Source organism: Necator americanus, chromosome III (genome assembly GCF_031761385.1).
Source record: "Necator americanus strain Aroian chromosome III, whole genome shotgun sequence".
In the NCBI taxonomy this organism is placed as follows: Eukaryota; Metazoa; Nematoda; class Chromadorea; order Rhabditida; family Ancylostomatidae; genus Necator; species Necator americanus.
In genome coordinates, this window is record NC_087373.1 from 3,903,961 (window position 1) to 3,924,989 (window position 21,029).

Sequence of the window (21,029 nt, forward strand, 5' to 3'; positions counted from 1 at the left end):
CAAATCCAAGTCCATAATTTCAGTCGATGTTTATGTTGTCAACAGTTGTCAAACACTTCATCAATCGATATTTTCCAGCTGTCGCAGCAAAAACGGTCCCACCGTCACGACCTCACGGAACACCACTTCAACAACAGCATAGCGAAGATGATGGTTCCATATATTTATCATTATTTTACGGTATGGTGCCATGAACCATGAGTGCCATAGCTAAGAAAAAGATCCTTTTCAAACTATAAGCTCAGATTTTTTTTTCTTGAAAAATCGATAAATAAATGTTTATTTATTCAATGGCATAATTAATCCCTTCAGTGATGGCAGTATGTAATTTAGCCTTTAATATATGCCGTGTCGGATAGGATGGCAAATCAAGGCGATTGAAACACGTATGCGCTCTGAAATAGATCGATTAATCGATGAATATCGATTTGTTTACGATGGATGGTACGTAACCTTGGAAGAGCTGACTCTTCACCCCATTTCTCTATAGTGAAACGTTTTGGTCCATTACTTCCACGTAACATTGCAAAACCTTCGAACGGTATACTCGAAGTACCAGTGACAAACTGAAATCGTTGACAAATAAGCCACGCCCACTGGACGAGTTCACCCCCCCTCACCCCCAAAGAACCTAACCTGTAACAATTTCAACCGATCAGCGTTCGACATTTGTGATACTCGGTCCCAAAACCATTCTATAACCACATGCTCATCAAAATAACCGCCCTAAATACGGTTTTTTTTTTCGTTTCAAAATCTTTAATTATGTTTTGAAAGAAAAATAAAAGAAAAAAGATAAACTATGATGAAAATTTCAAAATTCTCAAATATTTTTCAAAGTAAAAATGAAAGAAAATAAGATCTACCCTATATTCGGTATTCTTCCTCCAATCTTCCAAATCGATTTCCCTCGATCCAGAAAGCACCAATTCTACTTGATCAACAGTGAACACTCGTAAAAAATCGCGATCGATAATCTAAACATTTTTTTTGTTTCTTTGGTAATTATTTAATTCCCATAACATTTGATTAGGTAGTCGTTCCATAAATTTCAATTATTCTATGACAGAGTAAGCAAAATTCTGAGAAAGAAAGCGCGGTGAAAACGGAATAAATAGACGAACAGGAAGATTCGAGCCCCGCCCCTTCTCTAATTGACCAATCACAGGAGAGATGTGCTGTGCACAGCACAAACCTGATGCAGTCCTCTTAGAAGTGCTCTGGATTGCCGCTGAATCCCTCGTTCAACACGCCATTTCACCATTAACGAGATGAATTCCTCCTTGTTCTGATCGGCCACGTCCAGTTCAGCGCCATTGGGGAGCAGTTCTTTCTCGACCACCTTTAACAGGTGAAACATGATAACATTAATTACACTAAGGTAATTAGGAGCTCTACCTGTCCCTTCTCTTCTTCGGTGATCACAAATGTCATGCCAAGCGAAGGATCGACGGGATTTTCACGAATCCACATCATACTACGATAGAATTCTGGATCAACATCTTGAAGATCGAGTAGGGTGATGGGCCTTCAATTACTGTATTCATTGGGTTTAAAAAGATGAAAAAAAGAAGAAAGAAAAATTAAAATGAAAATAACTGATCAATTTTTTTTTAAAAAACTACTTCAAGACTAAAAAACAAATACTTATCGGCTTTTCAAATAGATATACGTTTGCAACGCCAAGCTAGTGAAAGCGATTAACCGATTACAAACAATTCCGAATGAAAAAAGGCAGAAAAATAGTTTGTGGGAATACATACAGAATTAAATTGAGAATTAAAACTACAAAATAATTCGTAGAATGATAAGTGATCAGTTTATTTATTTACAAAATCACCAATTTATCGAATTATCAAAGTCTAAATATCAAAAAAATTTAAAGCTCGGGTCGCTCATCGATCAATGAAAATTAATAGTAGTGACATTTTTAGTAAAATTAAAATTGTGTTTTTCTAATAACGTTTCCTTTTTTTTGTTTTTTTTTCTTCTTTTTTATAAATTCAGAAGGAAGATTTCATAGTTATTAATTTATTATTATTATTATATTATTATTACACATTATTGTTATGCATTATTATATAAATTTATCGAATCATCAAACTTTGAAAATAGAATTTATTGATTGATTTCATTAAGAGAGCAACTGAGGAAAAAAGAACAACAGAACCGTTGAAAACGCTCAAAAACTCACTGTTCCAACAGCATTTTGTAGAAAGTTCTCGTGAAAAACGTATCGATAAGGCATCGATGAAGTAGGGCCAGACCAAGCACTCGTCCAGCTAATTCCATCCTATAATATGTATGTACTTGTACCCTGATTCAGGAAATACCAGAGTTTTTCCGTCTAATTGAAACATAGCCATAACCCATAGGTAGAGCCACAAAATCTGGAGTAAAAGCACGGAATAGCGCTATAAAAAGAGCATAATAGGTAGTATACTTGGTCGATTGTTAATATTTGGAATTCTGCCAACGTTTCGATCCAAATTTTTTATTCAAGCTTTATTTATTTTAATTCAGCTTCATGCTTCATTTATTTTCATTTAATTCTTTTTTTCGGCTTTTTTTTTTATTCAGCAACTCACCATTGCATTTCTTGTTGCACTAAATTTGAATGTGGACTGATTTGTACAGTGTATTGATCAGGAGCTGAATATTCGAATAAACCATAGTACGGATGGAACAGTTCTCGTGATAACAGATAGAACAATTCTCGCGATGGACCACCATAATCGAGGCTAAAAAAATTAATTAATGTCAGAAAGTGATAGATCGACAAAAATGGAATTCAAATTGCTTCAAAACTCAAATTCAAATAAACATTTTCAGTAATATATAGCATGGCGAGAACTGGTCCCTACCAGACTCTTTATGGTAAATTGGATTTCTGCGGTTGGCTCGGTCGCTAGCACATGTTTCTGTAGTTTGTGCTTCGAAGGAAATACAAGGAAGAAATGAACGGGGACCAGTTCGCGCACAGTTAAAAACTTGTATTAGCTTGAACAAAACATATGACGCCGATAACTACTTGCGCAGATGGAAACGGGAATTTTCAGTGAAAATGAGGTAGGCTTTCCATGTAATTTTGCAGGTCATCTCGTGATCATTTTCCACAAAAAACAACTTTAATATGGGTTTTCAGGGTCGTAAGAAAAGAGGACCAGTTCTCGCCAAACACAAAAAAACAGGATTACCCTTCCTCATCGTCGAATGCGATCGATAGGCGAGCTCTTCGTAGCGAAAGTGCATCTGCAGCCAAGATCTGTTCAAAAGCGTCGTGGAGAAGATTCGATCGACTGAATCGGAACCTAAAAACGAAAGCGATACTGTAGTAGACAAATTTTGTCGGTCCAACAAATAAAAAATAAATGAAAATAAAAATAATAAATCAAATAATGTTGCTACGACCCTCGTATTCAAAAAAGTGATTTACAAGTATTCTTCTGCTCGCCAGATTCTCTCAAAAAACTCAAAATGGTTAGCCTTTGGAAATGATCAGCTCCACGAACTCACTTGATCTTCTGTGGTCCTTTACCGTAACCGCTTCGATGAAGGGATGCATAGAAGTGATTGAGTTTTTCTTCCAATTCGCTCGAAGTGACTTGATCGTCTGAGTCGAGGATGCTAGATGACAGAAAAAATTTTTTTATCAAAGAACTCTGGTTCTGTAACTGTTAATATAACGGACAAATCTACGACCCTCAATATTAGCGCTCATATAAAAAAAGAGGATTTTTTTTAAGAAAAAAAACCTTCAGTTCAATTGGAGAAAGATCTGTAGAATGTTTGGAAATTCAACTTGTGCTCCATTGTAAAAAAAAATCTCCTAATTTGGAAACTTAACTACAAAACCTTCATTTTTTTGACAAACATGCTCCAACACAAATAAATGCTCCAAACGTGATCAGTCAGTTTGCCGTCTAGCGTAAAGTGTAAAGTTGTTGTTGCAAAAGACATTGCCCGTATTTTGCAGAGAGTTTAGAGCGATTATCGCCCATTTTACACTTGATATAATAAAGAAATAGTGTTTTCAAAGACTCACCTGATCGCCGTGATCAAATCCACATCGTTCGCTAATCGCGCCAGAGCGACAGCGCCTAATCTTTCGATGAGCCGTAATTTTTTTCGTATCTTTGGAGCCAATTCCGGTAACCGCTCTTCCACAAGTAATGCAATTTCAGCTGTACGACTTGCCAGATCTAGAAGGTTCCCATTCTTGTCCAGCTGAAAAGTATGACGATTGATTTTATTGATTTTACAATTCAAGCGCTTAGTGCGTACATTTTGACGTCGTGACGGCGGTGCACTACGTCCTCGTTTCCTATCAATACTTGGCATTGGTAATCGTGGATCGATAAGCGTAGTTCGTCTAGCCGCATGATCAATAAATACAGTCTAAGACGAGAGATAATTGATTCCGAAGAGAAATAAGAGAAACAGAAACAACATTTTTTAAAGAAAAAATCTGATTCTGGTCTATTATGAACGTTCACGAACCGGATTTCTACCACTCGCTTGCCAGTTCATTGGTAACGGCTGAGTGTCATCGGCGAATAAATTCACGAAAGCCACAAAATCCCTGAAAATCAGGAGCGTAGGCGTTTGAATGACAATCTGACTTCTCAGCTACGTACCTGTTATTTTCATATTTTTCCGTTGGCTCACCACATTTTCGTATTCGATGCACTATATGCTTAACAATTGGTGATGCATTATAAGCAGCTAGAGCAACCTGCAACAGGAAGACGCGGTGTTAGAGACGCAGACGGTACTAATCGATAAAACGACTCAGAACCTCATTTTCATGCAGTAGACTAACAAAATCCGGTCGCTGAAGGAAAATAGCGGGGCTGAAAGTTGGTGTGGTGGGCGGAGATATGCCAACAGTACGACGATTCATTGAATACCTATCGAAGAGATATTTTCAGATCGGTATCGATTTATTGATTGCTGCAGAAATACCTTTTCATCTGCTCGCTTTCTTTAGTGTCTTCAGTTGATGGTCTTTGCCAGGTGGTTTTCTTTGATGTATGGTCTATATAGAATGTCCTACCCTTACGATCAGTACAAGCTTCCCAACCTTTAAAGGATGAACATAACAGGATTACGGTAATCTTGATAGCAATAATTAATAATTAGTAATAACTAAAAATTGCAATAATAATTTCTTGAAGTGCATGTACCTGCTGGCAGAGGTGTAGTCACATTGAGTTGAGTAGAAGATCCGGAAGACGAGCTTAAAAAAATAACAAATAATAAATAATAATAAAAGTAAAACATCAGAGATTTTTCGTAGATAAATCGCAATAGCTTTCACAGGTCCGATCAATAAATCAATGCACTCACCTGGCTTGGCTCATCGAACTTCCCGAAGAAGAGGAAGACACACCAGACACCCTAATGTCCAGATTTTCGGTTCGTTTGCTGCGTGAACGCAGACGAGCCGATCCTAAACCATTTATGGTCTACATCGAGAGTATATGCTAACTAGAGAGGTGAAAAAGGGAGAGAGATGGTAAAGTGTGATCGTAATAACAGTTCTTTACACCTGGAAAGGTGTTTTTCTCTTGAAGAAAGCAAGAAAGGCATCGAGAAAGAAAAAATGAAATTAACTATGCTTTATGATAAATTGTCGTTTCCACCAACGGTAAATATGTCCGGATTTCAATGGTTATATTCAAGAAAAAAAAAGACTGAAAATACTGCAGTAATTAGAGTCGACCAATCACCGCGCAGCAATATCTCCGCCCATTTTGAGAAAATTCCCTCTTTCCGGCATTTAGGGTCATGATAAATGCATGTACTTAGAAATTTTGGATAACACAAGTAAAACGAAATACTACAAAGAGAAAGCATAAAGTATGGGAGACGTTTTCGCTCCATTCAGCAATAACCAAGTGGTGCCAAAATTTTGAAGAAAAAATCAATAAAAATCATCACAACATCAATAATCAAGAAGCGTTTCGAAAAAATCCTACTTTCCGTATCCATCGGTTCGATACACACTGAGATCACCGCGGTGAACGAGTGCCGTTGATCGGATTGTACGGCAATGTTTAAATCACTGAAACAGAATCCAGGTTGGCAATCGATATATTGATTAATGGCGGGCAAAAAAAGCGAGTAGTATTGGTGCAGGATATCAAATAAGACAAAAGGTCTCCTCAAAAGAGCCATCTATCCAGGAGACTCATCACCGATTTGCTCTAAGTCCACACTAATTCAAAGCAATCAGAGCGAAAAAAGAACCGTTGAAAAAAAGTTTGACACCCATAATCAGATCATCATAGTCATATTGATCTGCAGCAATAAATTAAATTAATTAATTACTAATTGATAAAGTAAGCAATAAATTTCAGCTCGTGAAAAATCTCAAATTTTTCAAATTTTTCTCTTAATTATTTTTTAAATATAATTTTAAAATAATTTTTGGAAGTACGGAAGTGTTGAGCGTCGTGTGTTTAAGAAATTTTTCTAGTGCTGTCTTATTTCGTTGTACGACGGAATTTCCGATCGTTTTAACTCAGGAGGGTGTGGCGCAGTTGGTTAGAGTTCCCTTGTGTTCATACGGTCGATGGTTCGAAACCGCTTTGATGCAAACCAAACCTTTCGTCTCTCCGGGGTCGATAAATTAATGCCAGACTTTATGGGAGGATAAAAACACCGATTTGACCCATCAGCTGGCCCTCGTAAGTCATTGTTTGGGCCAACACGCGTTCCAAAAACCTCAACGATTACGAATTCCAGTAAAACGCGTTGGCGCATCCTGAGTGGATTGATACACCGGTGACTTTATGCGATTTTTATTTTATTTACTCATTCTCACTTGAACATGTTTTTCTGCTTGCTTGGTGCTTGCCCCTAGGTTGTTATTTATGCAGCGACGTGGTTGTTTAGGTTCGCCGTCTCGTCAACTCAGCATTAAGCCTCGAGAAGTCAACGAAATTGTCAAAATACGATTTTAATCCCTGCACCGACATGACGAGCGAGTGAAATTGTCAGGCGGAAAACTCGTTTTATTTTTGCTTCAAAAACTAATTTCAGATCTGCTTCGTCTTGAGGTTCGTTAGGCGTTAGGGAACAAGTATTCTGCAGTTAGTTTTAAGTAAGTATTTTTGAAAAAAAAAAACAAACTCAATAAAACTAACTTGGTATGTATCATACTTATTAAACGATCTATGATCCCGAATTCTATCACGACGGGTTCACCGAGGTGCCGTAGTAACTTTACTTCGCTAACAAAAAATAAATGATGTACAATAATATATAATAATATGATAATATAACAATAATTACAACAACCAGTGCAAATATAGAGAAATATAAATGTACTGTACAGTATAATAGTATAATATAATAATATAAAACGCATAACACGAATAATAATTTTGTTTTAATTTATTCCTCGCCTCAGGCGAAGCATTTTCATGTACATGGTGTTTCAGCCGGTGTTCCATTCGGGACCTAATTGTGAATTTTACTAGGATTTTTAATAATATATAATCCAATTAATAATTAATAATTAATATAATATATAATCTATGAGCAATTAAGTTAATTAAATTAAGTGAATTTAAAGCCATGGTGTTCCCCTTGCTCCAGTTATACTATCCTCTGTGAAAGATTAATTAACAGTAAAAAAAAGAGTATCTGTATTGGATCAATCCCTCACCAGTATTAAAAATTTGATGGAGATATAAGATATGGAAGGCGATACATAGTTAGCGCTATTTATGTTTGCCCGGGGAACCGCGACGCAACCGCAGCAATTAGCACACGCACACACACCCCCACCTCATCCTATGCTCTGTTGCACGATGATCCTAGCTAATAACAATGACGGACCTTTTCGTTTCCATATATATCGGGAGAGAAACAGGAAAATGCACTCAGATAGAGCAGAAACAATAGGTAGCGAAAGAATAAAACAGAAACAACGGTAAACAAAAGGAAAAAACCAGCGGGGACTTATGAATGTGGAATGAGACTACCTTGTGCACTTATATGTCTCCTATAAATATTGAATTTTCTACGTAAGGCCCCTCGATCCACAAGTACACCTTCGGCTTAATGTAAATGCTAAGAATAAGGAAATAAGAATCCGATGGAGACAGACCTTCTCTTTCCACTTGAACGGAGCTAAATAAGGAAATCATTAGAGAAAGCCATTGACTGGGAACTAACATAGTATGACACCAATGAGCATGGATTGCTGCTGACTAATCCTAGTTTTTGCGAGCAGTGAAAAACAAATCCACAGACAGAATAATATGTAGTAGGTGCTTAAGGAAAAGTCTACGGGCTTATTTGTGGACTGCCGACGGCGCTATCAGAATATCCGAGTTAAGAAATGTAAAACACGAAATCTCGTCACGTCTAAGCACATGTAAATAGATTTAGAAACTTGTCAGAGTCTCTCTCTCTCAGAAATTTCGTAGAAGCAGATTTTCGTCATTCGTCGCTCTCTAGAATTACTTGATGTCGAATTGCATTTGGTAAACGGCTCTTGTCCGGGTATGGTGGATGAGTTTTTTTTTCATGTAAAAATTTCTTTACGAAGAGCAAACGAAGAGATTTTTGCAACAACAAGGAAAAAAAACGAGTAGGAGAGGACCAAATCACATCGAGAAGAGAAGTTTTCAATATTAGTGTCGTTTCAGGTAGTCTCTTCAATTATGAAAATGATTTTCTACTAAAGAATTTTTAAATGAAAACAAGAAAAAAAGTAGAAGAATATCTCTCTCGATATGCACAGAAATTTCTAAGATATGAGAAAAGTAAGAAAAAAAAAACTCGCATAGAACACATATTTAGCAGAAAGTATCATGTGTAATACAGACAGGAATAAAGAAAAATATTTCTAAAAATAAAAGAAAAAATCTGTTATTTCTTTGATTGTCAAATTATTCCACAGTACACTGCATTAGTTCAGAGGAAAAGAAAAAAGGAGCAAATCTCCAACCTATAATTAAGGGATTTTTCCATGTATTTATATGAAATAATGTTTACTTTTTTATATTTATATTTATATTTATGCGACGCTTATTGTACGAGTTTCCCTATTTTAACGCCCCATCAGTAGTTGGTGACTGAGTATGTGAACGTTTGAATGGATTAATTCCCATACTCCCTGTGAAATATTTAGATTATCACAACTTTGTTATCGTTAAGTCGAGATTTTTGGTTCATTTATAGGGGAGAACTCGTCCCGGAAGCATGGTGGAAAGAGTTCTCTTATTCAAATGTCGAAATTTGTATATTTAGCCTCATTTTGACGGTTATTCTCACGCCATTATATTCCATAATTACGCTATAACATCCTGGAGCTTGTACGAGACCCGTCATTAACTTCTCTGAACAAGAATATGTTAGAATAAATTCGAATACAAACGATAGTGTAGAGGTTTTGGATGGATGCAGGAAGAGAATAATTCGACGGGCGTGACGTAAACGTTCTCTTATTGGTCAGATTTTTTCCTCAGTAACAGTTCTATCAAGAATAGTTGAGTTAAGAAATGTTTGGTCCGAGTCCGATATATTTTAGTTGAAAAATCTTGCCGTGATGACGTCAGCTGAGTCCGCAAACGCACCAAAAGTGATTCATTTTTAAGTTCAAAAAACCAGAAGAAAAAAAACCAATTTAAATCTTTGCCGTCCCAGAGCGAATCCCAAGTGACCGACTGTCATTCGTCGAGCACAATGCTATACTGATTCAGTTCGAAAAAAAAATTATGAAAAAACAGCAGCAGTCTGAAATTCTCCATTGGATCTCTCGCTAAAATTTTCCATTTAAAAAAAGGATTTTCGAGGGAAATTTTTGTGACCTGTACAGTAACATGCGCGAAAATTTTAGAGGAAAAGAAAAGCGCGCTCCAAATCTAATCCGAGAACGAAATATCACACACATCCAAAAACCCGAGAGAAAAAAATTGAATGGAAACAAGTCTAAAAGGTTTTTAGCACGTGTTCGCATAGCTACTATAGCAAATATCAATGAAAGACGACGCGTGCGGTGCGGATGCTTAGCGGATTCGAGTGGACGTCCTTGAAAATCCCGGGAAAAACGTCTCGAGTGAGCGTGAAGAAGTCCTTATTGGGCCATGTCGGGAAGATACTATAGCTATTGAAGTTCCAAATTGTTTTACCACAGAAATCACTGAATAAAACCTTTTCTACCCGAGATTACCGCTTGTTCCTCCCTTAAGTACGTTGCTACTAAGGATTAGTTACATAAACCCCAAAATCTTACCTACCATACCTTCAGTATGCAGAGCCTCAAAAACGCTGCGTGTACGAAAAAATGGCATTCAAAATGACAAAATCGAATGTTACTCGAGAAAACAAAAATTGCATCAACTCGGAGTAAATGAAGGAAAAATGAGATTCAAACAATTTACTGAATTAAATTATAAGGTTTGTGGGTTTTTTTTGTTTTAGTTTTGTTTTTTTTTCAGAGTTTTTTGCCAGAACTTCTGCCAGAATTCTGCCAGCAAATCTAGTCCTCATCCACGTCGTGAATTTTTTTTTATACAGTTTTATATAGTATCCGAGGTCTTCATTGCGCAACTCGCATCCGAGAATCTAGGGAAAAAAACAGAACCGAGCAACGCAGCGTATCTACGAGCTGTCATTCTTTTACTGGAAAAAACGACTGATCGCGGGTTTAATTAAGAGAATGAGCTATTCCCCTCCGGCTCGGTTAGTGTTCAAAGTTCTAGGAGTTTTTCTCAGGACGAACCATCAGCATTGAACTGTTCTTTTTTTTTTTGAAAGTCTGACTTTGGAATAAATCCCTAAATGCTATCCTAAATCATTACTATTCAATAAAAATTACTTCAAAAAGTTTGACGTCTAAAAATATTCAAAAATAGATGGCAAGCTGGGTTGAAGCACTGATTATTATATTAAACATAAACATATTACTGCTAACCAAATCTGTCACATATTAAAGAACCTCATTTAATTTCAGAAAGAAATAATTCGAAATTTATAGATAAAAATGGGACGTAAAAAACGAAACGAAATGTAGAAAATAGAAAATATAAGCTTATAGAGTCAGAAAAAATACTGCAAAAAATTTTAATAATATTCACTTAATCATATTTTGATTTTAAAAAAATGTGAATAAATCATGAGAAGTGCAACAAGAAAAGCGAATTAATCAACCAAATTAACCCTAAATATTAGAGATTAACCAATCAATAAAGTTCGAAAAATATTAACATATGTACTGCATCTAATTCAAATCGGAATTGAGACGAAAACATCAGGAAAGAGTTCTGAGCCGAGATCGAACCTGCCTTAGCAAGCAACGAATCCTTAGTCTTAGTCGTTATTTATGACCATCTTTCGAAAATTACTGTGAGTTTAAAAACATTCTAACCAGTAAGATGACCAGAAAGTGAACTAGAAATTAAATCTACCAGGAGAAATTTACAAATTATAAGGAAGAGAGGAGAAAAGCAGCACATTTTCCCCGAATAAAATGTCCAAAACGAATTTTTCAGATCTGTAGAGCAATACGAGCTCCCATAAAATCTTGTCCTAACGAATTGACTGTGGATCGACGCTTATTTGAATCCTTTCGTATTCCCACGATTTTAATAGAAATAAACACGAATTTAAAAAATTCCCTACCAATAAAAGCTAATTTATAAGGCACCTGCAGCGATACTTTTAATGAATACACAGCTACGAACTGAAAAAAAAAGTTTCAAATAGTAATGTGGATGGGAATTCCTTTTTAAAAAAAAATCGATAGAATAGATTTTGAAAAAAATAGGTGCACAATATTAATTTTCCCAAGGTTTTTTTTTCTCAACAATAAATCTTCTAGAGTACGGTGAGCGCACAATGAAACTATAAACAGCGCCTGGAAGTGTAACGTAGTATGTAAGGAAGATTTGGACGTACGGAACCACGCAATAAATCCACACGCAATTTTCTCGATCAACATAGTAATCACTTTCTAAACAAGCAAAAATCTGTCGGGTTTGTTGGGGTTTGGCGAGCGAAAAATCCCAGAGGTGATGGTCTTTGAAAAAGGAGCGATCCCGATTTTTCCCCCAAAGACCTCCATCAAACCACCAATGATTGAGGCGATATCGGCGGGGATCGAAGACCAAACGGCGAGTGAAGGGGATTTTAATGGAAATTTCACGTGTGGTAAGAAACATTCACTCACAATATCCATAACTTATGAGAAAAATTAGTGAATAAAGAATTCTGGATGTAAAGAATTCCCCCTGGCCTCGGGGAATCAAAAGCGAAAGAAAGTCATTCATATAAAGAAACTCGGCCAAGTGGCTAATACGGCGAATGGGCGTGGCCTCCGGGAGGCCCGACATCCCACGGGACCTCATTGCATCTTCGACAATGCTTGCTACGCAATCTATTCGAATCGCATCAACGGGCGTCGTGGAATGAAATAGCGCTCGAAAAGCGGATGGCGCAGACCGGGGAAGCGATCAGATTTCCGGTGCTGGTGATCTATGGATGCCGTCGTGAAATGTTGAATGGAAGAAGCGCCGTTGGGGAAGGTTTGCTCTTGGATTTCAAAACCTCTGGAGCGCCTTTTTTTCGGGTTTCAAAGAAATTTCGCGAAAAAAAAAACAAGACAAAAACGCATAAAACGAAGTTTTTACTGAAGAAACACACGATAGATGTCATCTTACACTCTGCGTCTCTGCTCCTGGCATACTAACTTCACTTTACTACTAACTATTGGCTACTTCCATTTATTATTCACTTTATTAATACATAAATTTAATTTCGACATGTGATTGGTGCACTGCAAAAAGCTCCGCCCTCTCGAAACAGTCGATAACGTCGAAATAAATGAACGGGAAATACTGTCTGACATTACACCAGATGACATTATATACACTTCTCTGCGTCTCTCCCCGGACACACTCCCTCCACTGAACTCTGTGTCTCTGACATACAAAATAGGCAGCTACTTTGTAATACACCATTAAAAAACCATTAATCAAGCATTTTTTCAATTAAAAACACAAAAAGCATTAAAATTTGCATAGCATAAGAATTGAACATAAAAACAACGTAATTTTAAATCCATGCAACTCATAGAAGTAAGAAATGACTGGAAAATGCATGGTATTCGTCGCGGCTGATGGATTTTTTCCATATTTATGACGTAACAGTTGAGGACCGCCTATTTTGCCCAGCCTCTCCTCGTCTTCCAAACTTCAACGACGGCACGACGCCTAATTTTTGCGATGACCACCAATAATTGAGTCAACGGACCTAATTTCTAGCATGAGCGAGGAAAATTGAGTCAAAAAGTGGGAAAAAATTGTAAATCAGCCCCCCGTTCCAAGGGAAAACTTAGGTTACAACTTCAAGGTAATAATATAATGTTAAAAATTACAACAATTAAGAAAAAAATTACGCAGAAAAGAAAAAAACAGACTCACCCCGTCAAATGTTCAATTTCCACAAGTGGAATCACACAATTCGTGCTATCAATAGCAATATCGAATGACGACGCGGCAGAGTACGGGAATCGTGAGTTCTGGAATCGATTCTATGCGATTCGGCGACGGAAAGGTGCGTGTGGACCGATCGTTTATACTCAGTTTCCTACTGGTCTCCACCGTTATTACCGCATAACGCAGAAAAACCTCGCCTAATCGTTGCGTTAATCGGTGAACGTAAAAGAATAATGTCTCACAGCGGCGGAAGAGCAGCGACAAAAAAAAAGAAAAGAGGAACGTGCTTAGCGCTATGACATTTGTCAAGTTATTTTCAGGATTTGAGGAGATTTCTGTAAAGTGTCGCGTGAAAAGTGAAAAATTACGTTTAAGAAAGTTGTAATTTTGAAAGTTTGCATAAATCAATGAGGCATATTTGAGAAAATCCGTGAAATGTTCATTTGTTTAGGATTCTAGAAGAGCAAAGAAAATAAGAAGGAACTCAATGTTTACGCTTATGGCAACAAGTTAGTCATTTATATTCTGCAATCACCTAGAAAACTAAACAAAAAGCTTAAAACTCGTATTCGATGTTAGAAATCTGAGAAAGTTCTAAAGATGCGCACGTTTGCTGAAGAATGTCAAAATTAAAAACAGTGCAAAAGTTGCATTTTCTTCTGCATTTGCATTTTTTCATGGAACTTAGGGATTCTTATGGATTTCTTATGGATTTAATTCTCATAATATTCCTAACAATTTGACTGTCGAGTTTTAAAAATGACAAATTTGTTGATTTCTGTGAAGGAAAAAACAATGATAAAAGAATTTAGTTTCTACAGTTGTACATACTAGTAGGTTGAGAATTAGTAGAATATAATTTTTTTCATAGAAAAACCTAGCAAACACTTTATGAGATTGATTTTTGAGAAAAAAATAAAGCTCTAAAATGAATTTAATTTCAGAGAAAAAGGTCATATCATATGCTTACATCATGCGCTTTTATTTCATTTCTATACTGGTTACTCTCTTTTTTGTTACTTTATTTGTCATAGATCTTTCCTCTAAATTTAAATTTAAATTTATTTATTTATTTATAGTTGTCATAGATTCTTCCTCTAAATTTTAAATTTAATTTATTTATTTATGTATTTATTTATTTAGTTTGACCTATTTTGATTCGTTTAACTTATTTCTAATTTTTATTTTACTCATTAAACATATGCCTTCCACATTTTCTAAACACATAACAATTTCCTGTCTTAAAATGTACAATTTCAAAATATTTAGGTATCACCCATTTTTGTGGTTTTCTTCCTTCGTAATAACATACATAATTAGTATAATCAAAGAAGCTATTAAAAATTTACCATAGTTTTAAAAGAAAACATCCAGCCCGACTCAAACCGGACATTGAAGACTTCTTTCTGCATTTTTTTTTTCGTACTTCTATTTAGAATTAATTAGATTTGGCAGAAAAATAGATAATGAGAAAATGGAAGAAAAGTAAAAAGCTGGCGTCCGTGCTACCTTGCGGCATGCTCGAGAGAAGAAAAAACCTCCTGGATTTTTCCATTAGATGACGTGCAGGATGCAATTGAAACTAGGAAAGGGTTAAAAGTTTATAAAGTGAAAATAGCGGAATAGTTTGAGCTTTCGTTAGTTTTTCGGATATTATGGTATAAAAGTTCGAGAAAAATAAGAAAGTGAGTGAGTTTCACATTTCTCCAAAGAAAATGGAAAGGTTAGTTGTTTCTGAAGCAGCAAACATCCGAAAAGATTAACTATTAAGCCTCAGATCCGAGCATTTTTCACTCGTCGGAAGGATGGGTTTAGAAAACTGCTATGTACGGAAGAAATGGGCACGTGGCTGTCTGAGCATTTTGTTTACGATCACGAGGAAAATTTTTCCCATGAGCCTTAGATAGAGCTTAATGATGAGGTCATGATGGGAAAATGAGCGAAAAAATGGCTTAATAATGACGTCATAATTGGAAAATGGGGGAAAAAGGGATTCTCTCACCAAGAAAGTGGAAAGCTGAATGTTAAAGCTGTAAGATTAACGAGATCCCAATTTCTTCAAATTAAAATTGTTCCGCTTTTTCTGCTTGTTTCACACGGCAGAGACGCAGAGCACAACGGCACAACGATGTCTTCTTTCCAGCTTTACAATTCTAAAAATTATTACAAAAATCAGCTTACCACCGTAGCCACCTTTTTCTCACAAGGTAACGTGATCGTCCTGGATTTACCACCGCTGGCCAAACGTAATCGTCGTGGTTCTTCTGACTTTTCAAAGAAATGATAGCTGACCTCTGGAAATCGATATATCGATCACTCTCATATTACCAGGAATGGATAAAGTGCTCATTTTTCGGCCGCTGACCTTCTACTAGCAGTCGAGCTTTATCCGTTATTCTAATTGGAGGAGATCTAGCAAGTACCACACCAGTGAGACCATCTACATACCTGCAAACAAATAATTACTAAATAAATAAATTAGTGTAAAAAAGTGGGAAATGAAAAACCAGAGGAGTATATGCATCTAATTGGAAAGAGAGGGTTGAATTCTGATTTTTCTTCTGAAAAAGCAGTTTTTCTTTTGGAAAACTAGTTTTACATTTTCTGGTTGGATGAAAAATATGGATTCACCTCCAAAAAAAGGATAGCGAGGAGGTCCCGTGGAGCTATAAAGATGGTGAAGCGGTGAAGAAAAGTTTATTTTGAAAAAATGAAAAAAAGTCTAAAATGAAAACGTCCTATATAGCTGTAGAATCCTGAGAATTTAGCGTCACGCCGTTTCTTAGAAATCTCCAATTTCCGAAATCTACAAGATTTCCTTAGGCGCCGGAAGTTCTACGGCGCTCTATTAAGTGCCTCGACTTTCGATTTCCTCTCGTTCAATAATGGAGTGCTTTGAAACTCGTGGGCTTGGAATTCCGGTGTTTTTAGGATCTAAACCTCTTCCGAAAATTTTTGTTCGTATTCGCTTTCGCGAGGTGCACTGGAGAAAATGAGGAGATTAAATCTCGAATTTATCTCTTTAATAAATTAATTTTGTATTAAAATTACTTTATTTTAGTGTGAGTCACAAGTTACAAGTTTCTCTTTCTGTTTGTCTTTTCAAACTCTTCCTAACCACAGAAGTTCTAAGCCAAAACAGTAATTTATTAGGAATTTGGTTGATATCCAGAAATCACGAAAAAAAAAGTTCTATAAGATTAATAACTCTGTAATACGCACACTATGAGCTGGAAAATTCCTTAAATTTTCTTCCGCCTCTAATTTCGTTCATAGTTCACAATGAATCCCAGAATTTTACCGGTACTACCGCAGAAGTGCATGTTGCTGACGGATAGCTTTTTTATTATTCACAATTCGCATGGCGAGGATATAAATTTTGGTAGTTAGAATATAATGGAAACTCCCGAGTGCCTGAAGGGCATCTGCCCTCTTCCTTTTCTTCGTTTTTTTCCTCCTATCATATGTTTACAGTAAGAAAGTCATAGATCACTTTGTATAGTCCTCGGTTTTTTCTCTTCGGAACGACTTTCACTGCAGTTGCGGACCAAATTCACTCGGGAAGACGTGAAAAACACCGAGACACGCCAGTCCGGCCATTTCGATGGTGTTCTGGAAACAAATAGGCGACACGAAAAGAAAAACCCGTCCTAATACGGTGGTTTGACGTTCGCCTTGGGCCTCGTAGGGCAAGCCCGCTGGGAGCGGCAATGAATCAACGCCGAATGCGTTGCCCAACGTCTATCACGACCTATTGAACCTCGCCTTGAGTACGTCCCCAGGGACGGGGACACGCCCCTTCCCTCATCACTTCGGGACCTTCATTCGGATTGTGTATGTCAAATCTCTATCCGGAAGCAACAAGTTGAAAGAAGTGGTCGATGCGGTCCGAAAGGGAAGGGATTCTTCGGTTCGGTTTCGAGCTGTCGCAAGCATTTCTTCTTTCTCAAATTCCCTACTTTTCAGGAAATTTGAAAAAAAGTAGCAGAACGGATTTTGTCGAAGCTTTTGCGTGACACCCTTCCATACTTCAAATATGTTGTTCAGTGAGAACTTTTTTCACAGCGTTGGAAGATTCCTGGTTGTCCTTTCCTCGACTCGAAGAGCGCTTTAAAAAGATGTTGGGTATGGAATAGTATGGAAATTTGAGAACTTCTTTTTTCTTCAAACAAGAAAGCTCTAGCTCTTTCCTGGAATTCGATTGAGGAAGCAACTAGACAGAGATTTTTCCTCTCCTCTAATCATCAGGAGGAAAAAGAAGGCGATCGTTATCGGATTCTCATCAGAAACATAGAAAATTGTGGGTTCAATCGGCGAAAACGTATAAATATTCTCAATCTTAATTTGCGGTAATAAAGTAGGTTTTATTTATTTAATTAGTTTTTTTATTTATATCATATGTATTATGTTGTTCATTTATTTATTTTTATCTTGTTTATATATATATTATATTTGTTTTTTTTCTTTTTTATAATTTTAGATTCCATATTTCCTTTAGGATTTCAGGTATCTACGGGGCATAGATTTTTCAGCGCTTCATAAGGCAACAGTGACAGAGAAACTGATTACCGTTTACCGGGTGTAGTGGTGTAGCGGTTAGAGGTTCCGCTTCCTGCACGAACGATCGGAGGTTGGACTCCGATCCAGTGCTCACCAAGCATTTCATCCATCCGTGGTCGATAAATTGGTACCGCCACTTGTCTGGGAGGATAAAAACACTGACTTGACACATCAGGTTTAACTTTATTTACTGTAACTGTTTTGTATTTTTCCCTTGTTGTATCGTTTTTGGGACGCCGTCAATTATACTTAGATACTTGGATGATCCGTCTTCACTAAACGTGCACGGTCCCCCCAGCATCTTTTCAAATCATCCGGAAAAGAAACGATGTTAGCACAGCTTTGTGCTTAAATGAACAAATAAATATCATTTGTTGCAGAAACTCCTACATTTCCAGGAAATCCGGACATTTAGCGGGAGCGACACACCTCTATCCGTTGCATTATCCGATGACGTAACGCGCTTAAGTGCACCATAACAGCCAATATGCACATCTATCTGTTTACAGTATAACCAAATCCACTAGGGATAGGCGTTGCAAGCCGAGAAAGATGTATGAGACCCAGGCGAAATCAAGGATTCACCATGCCACGAAGAAAAACGGCGACAAGTTGACATTTTGATGTGAAAAGTGACATTGTTGAACTTAAATAATGCGCATGTGAAAAACATGTGGAAATTTTTGCGCATTCTCTGTGTCTCTGCGACCAACTCTCTGCATAAATTGTCATTACCTGGTTCCTTATTCATCTTTCATTTTTACACTTAATAATCCCTAATGATTAAGAGGGCAAAACCCGATCAATAACTATTCCTAACAAGGCACTGAAACAAGAACCGCTTGGGACATGGGACAGAAATTGAAACTCGTCTTTTTCGCGCGGCACGGTAGCACTGCGTGTCCGTGAATGTGGAAAACGAAACGAAACCACATAACATTAAATTTTCCTTTACTTTCGTTAGAGCCTAAAAGATTGCGATGAACGTAGGGATGCAGATGGCAGATTTTGAAATTCAACCAAGGCGTTGGATAAAAATCTTTAATAAGAAAAATTCTTAAACAGAATCGGCCGCAGGACTCCCGGCTACACTACCCGTTTCACAGTACGCTTCCGATGTTACTGCAATGGAAAATACTATATAACCTGCTTAACCACTTAATCCTACTTAATACTTACTTACTTAATCTTAATTTATATCTTAATACTTATCTACTTAAAGGCATCACCCCACGAGTCTGAGGTGCTGCAGATTTCAGGTGGAGTATTTGTATACGGGATGGGAGACTACGGAGAGGTGGGTGATTCCGTCCATTTCTTGCTAATTGCCGTAAAAAACGGCCCGGAAGATGCGGCGCCGTACAAGACTAGCGCGCTCCAATCGAACTTCTTGTACAAAATGGTGCGCCAAAACGAATGAAGCCGCATCTTCCGGGCCGTTTTTTACGGCAGTTAGAAAGAAACGGACGGGATCACCCACCTTTCCATAATCTATCATCCCGTATACGAATACTCCACCTGAAATCTGCAGCACCTCAGACTCGTGAGGTGATGCCTTTAATCGGCGGGCTAGCGGACTTGCCAGGATCCTCGAAAAACGGTGCCGCACTCGAGCACAGCTCTATTCCAACATTCTCGATCTGCACCAGGAGCTCGCCGCAGAATCCATCCATTCGTTTCCGTTTCATGGTCTGCGAGACTTGGTGGGGCTGTCTATCGGACCGAGTGATCCGAGTACCCTCAGGTCGACAATGTCCGCCAGTTCAAAATAACAAAAAGGGGAGTTATCACCAAAGATTCCATGCTCCCTCTAAGTATTTACGCCAATTTGTGTTAAAGTTTGGCAATGACATGGACGGTAGCACCTTTTTGCAATATCTGAGTAGCTTCCGCCCTATAACTGTGTACGTTACATAGCTTGCACGTGCCCAGAACGTGCACTAAAGTGCCTGATTGCATTTAGTATAACTACAATGCCACTGCGAGCAGGTAGCAGTCAGAGTCGTACACACGGCGCCGGTGGCGGTAGCACGGTTGAAAAGGCAGGAAGGAAATAACGTCAGTAACACGTACTTTTTCCGCTAAGAAAAAGTTGCCGTGTAGTATAGTGGATGGACCGCAGTCACGTACAATACTCCACAAATCACAATCTATCTTTTCTGGACGTGACTATAGTAGGCTAACTAGGGATTTCGAGAGTTCTCAACTCATTAATCCTTAACACTGTGCTGTAGGTCAGAAAAATAGCAATGTAGGAGACATAAGAGATTTCTCGAACACACCCAAACTGTATACTTTTAAGCGTTGACGGTAAATTTGCTCGCATCACACTCCATGCTACCGTACCCTCTTGTGGACCTACTACACCACGTCCTTTGTGATCCAAATAGTGCGACGGATCGTCGTCGTCTGCAATTACGGACATTAGGAAGATTTCATGGGAAAAAATTGGATATTCCGACTAAACCTCACCAAAATTAAATAAGCCAATCCAATCGATCATATTAGCTTCGTGTGACAGTTTCCATGAAACAAACACCACCTTAATTAAAATAACGGATTACGGTACATAGCTGTGAAAGTGCAGTGAACGACAGAAAATTCATTCAAATTTAAAAAATTATCAAAATTTATTCACCTGACTTGAATCTTCTCCTATATAAACTAGATTTGTTGAAACACCTAGTTGATCATCACATATTGGTGGAATAGATTGCGATTGTGACGTAGCATTTCGTCGAATAACAATCATACACAACTAAAAAAGTACCGTATCCAATTCAGGAAACAATTTATGAACTGACTGTAAAAGTTTGTGAAGTGATGTACTAATAGAGAAGGAACGAAATAGAGATTTTTCCAGAAAAGACCATAGGAATATTCACAACATTATGGATTACTAATGAAGATAACTGAAGATTGAAATATAGAATTTTCTCGCTTTTTTTCTTACAGTGGTAAGAGATTGGATGGTGTTTTCTGCAATTGCGTATCTTAGAATTGGAAAGAATAAAA

General features: G+C 37.4%; 1 protein-coding gene across 2 annotated transcripts; it reads right to left on the bottom strand.

Annotated features, from left to right (window-relative positions):
- Positions 1 to 283: 283 nt before the first annotated feature.
- RB195_008539 (uncharacterized protein) lies at positions 284 to 20,766 on the bottom strand (the record flags this gene model as incomplete). Of its 2 annotated transcripts, XM_064195090.1 has the most annotated exons (25): positions 284 to 395; positions 454 to 566; positions 637 to 726; positions 867 to 977; positions 1,196 to 1,342; positions 1,399 to 1,528; positions 2,195 to 2,293; positions 2,589 to 2,741; positions 3,198 to 3,311; positions 3,517 to 3,627; positions 4,046 to 4,227; positions 4,285 to 4,398; positions 4,501 to 4,582; positions 4,638 to 4,735; positions 4,799 to 4,910; positions 4,966 to 5,083; positions 5,187 to 5,239; positions 5,350 to 5,452; positions 5,982 to 6,067; positions 13,440 to 13,537; positions 15,636 to 15,748; positions 15,820 to 15,902; positions 20,297 to 20,423; positions 20,487 to 20,556; positions 20,653 to 20,766. In XM_064195090.1, the coding sequence occupies 25 exons, from the start codon at positions 20,764 to 20,766 to the stop codon at positions 284 to 286; spliced, it is 2,733 nt and encodes a 910-aa protein (XP_064046236.1). The 2 variants fall into 2 exon arrangements, with proteins under 2 accessions (XP_064046236.1, XP_064046235.1); XM_064195091.1 differs by lacking the exons at positions 5,350 to 5,452; positions 5,982 to 6,067.
- Between the last annotated feature and the right edge of the window lie 263 nt (positions 20,767 to 21,029).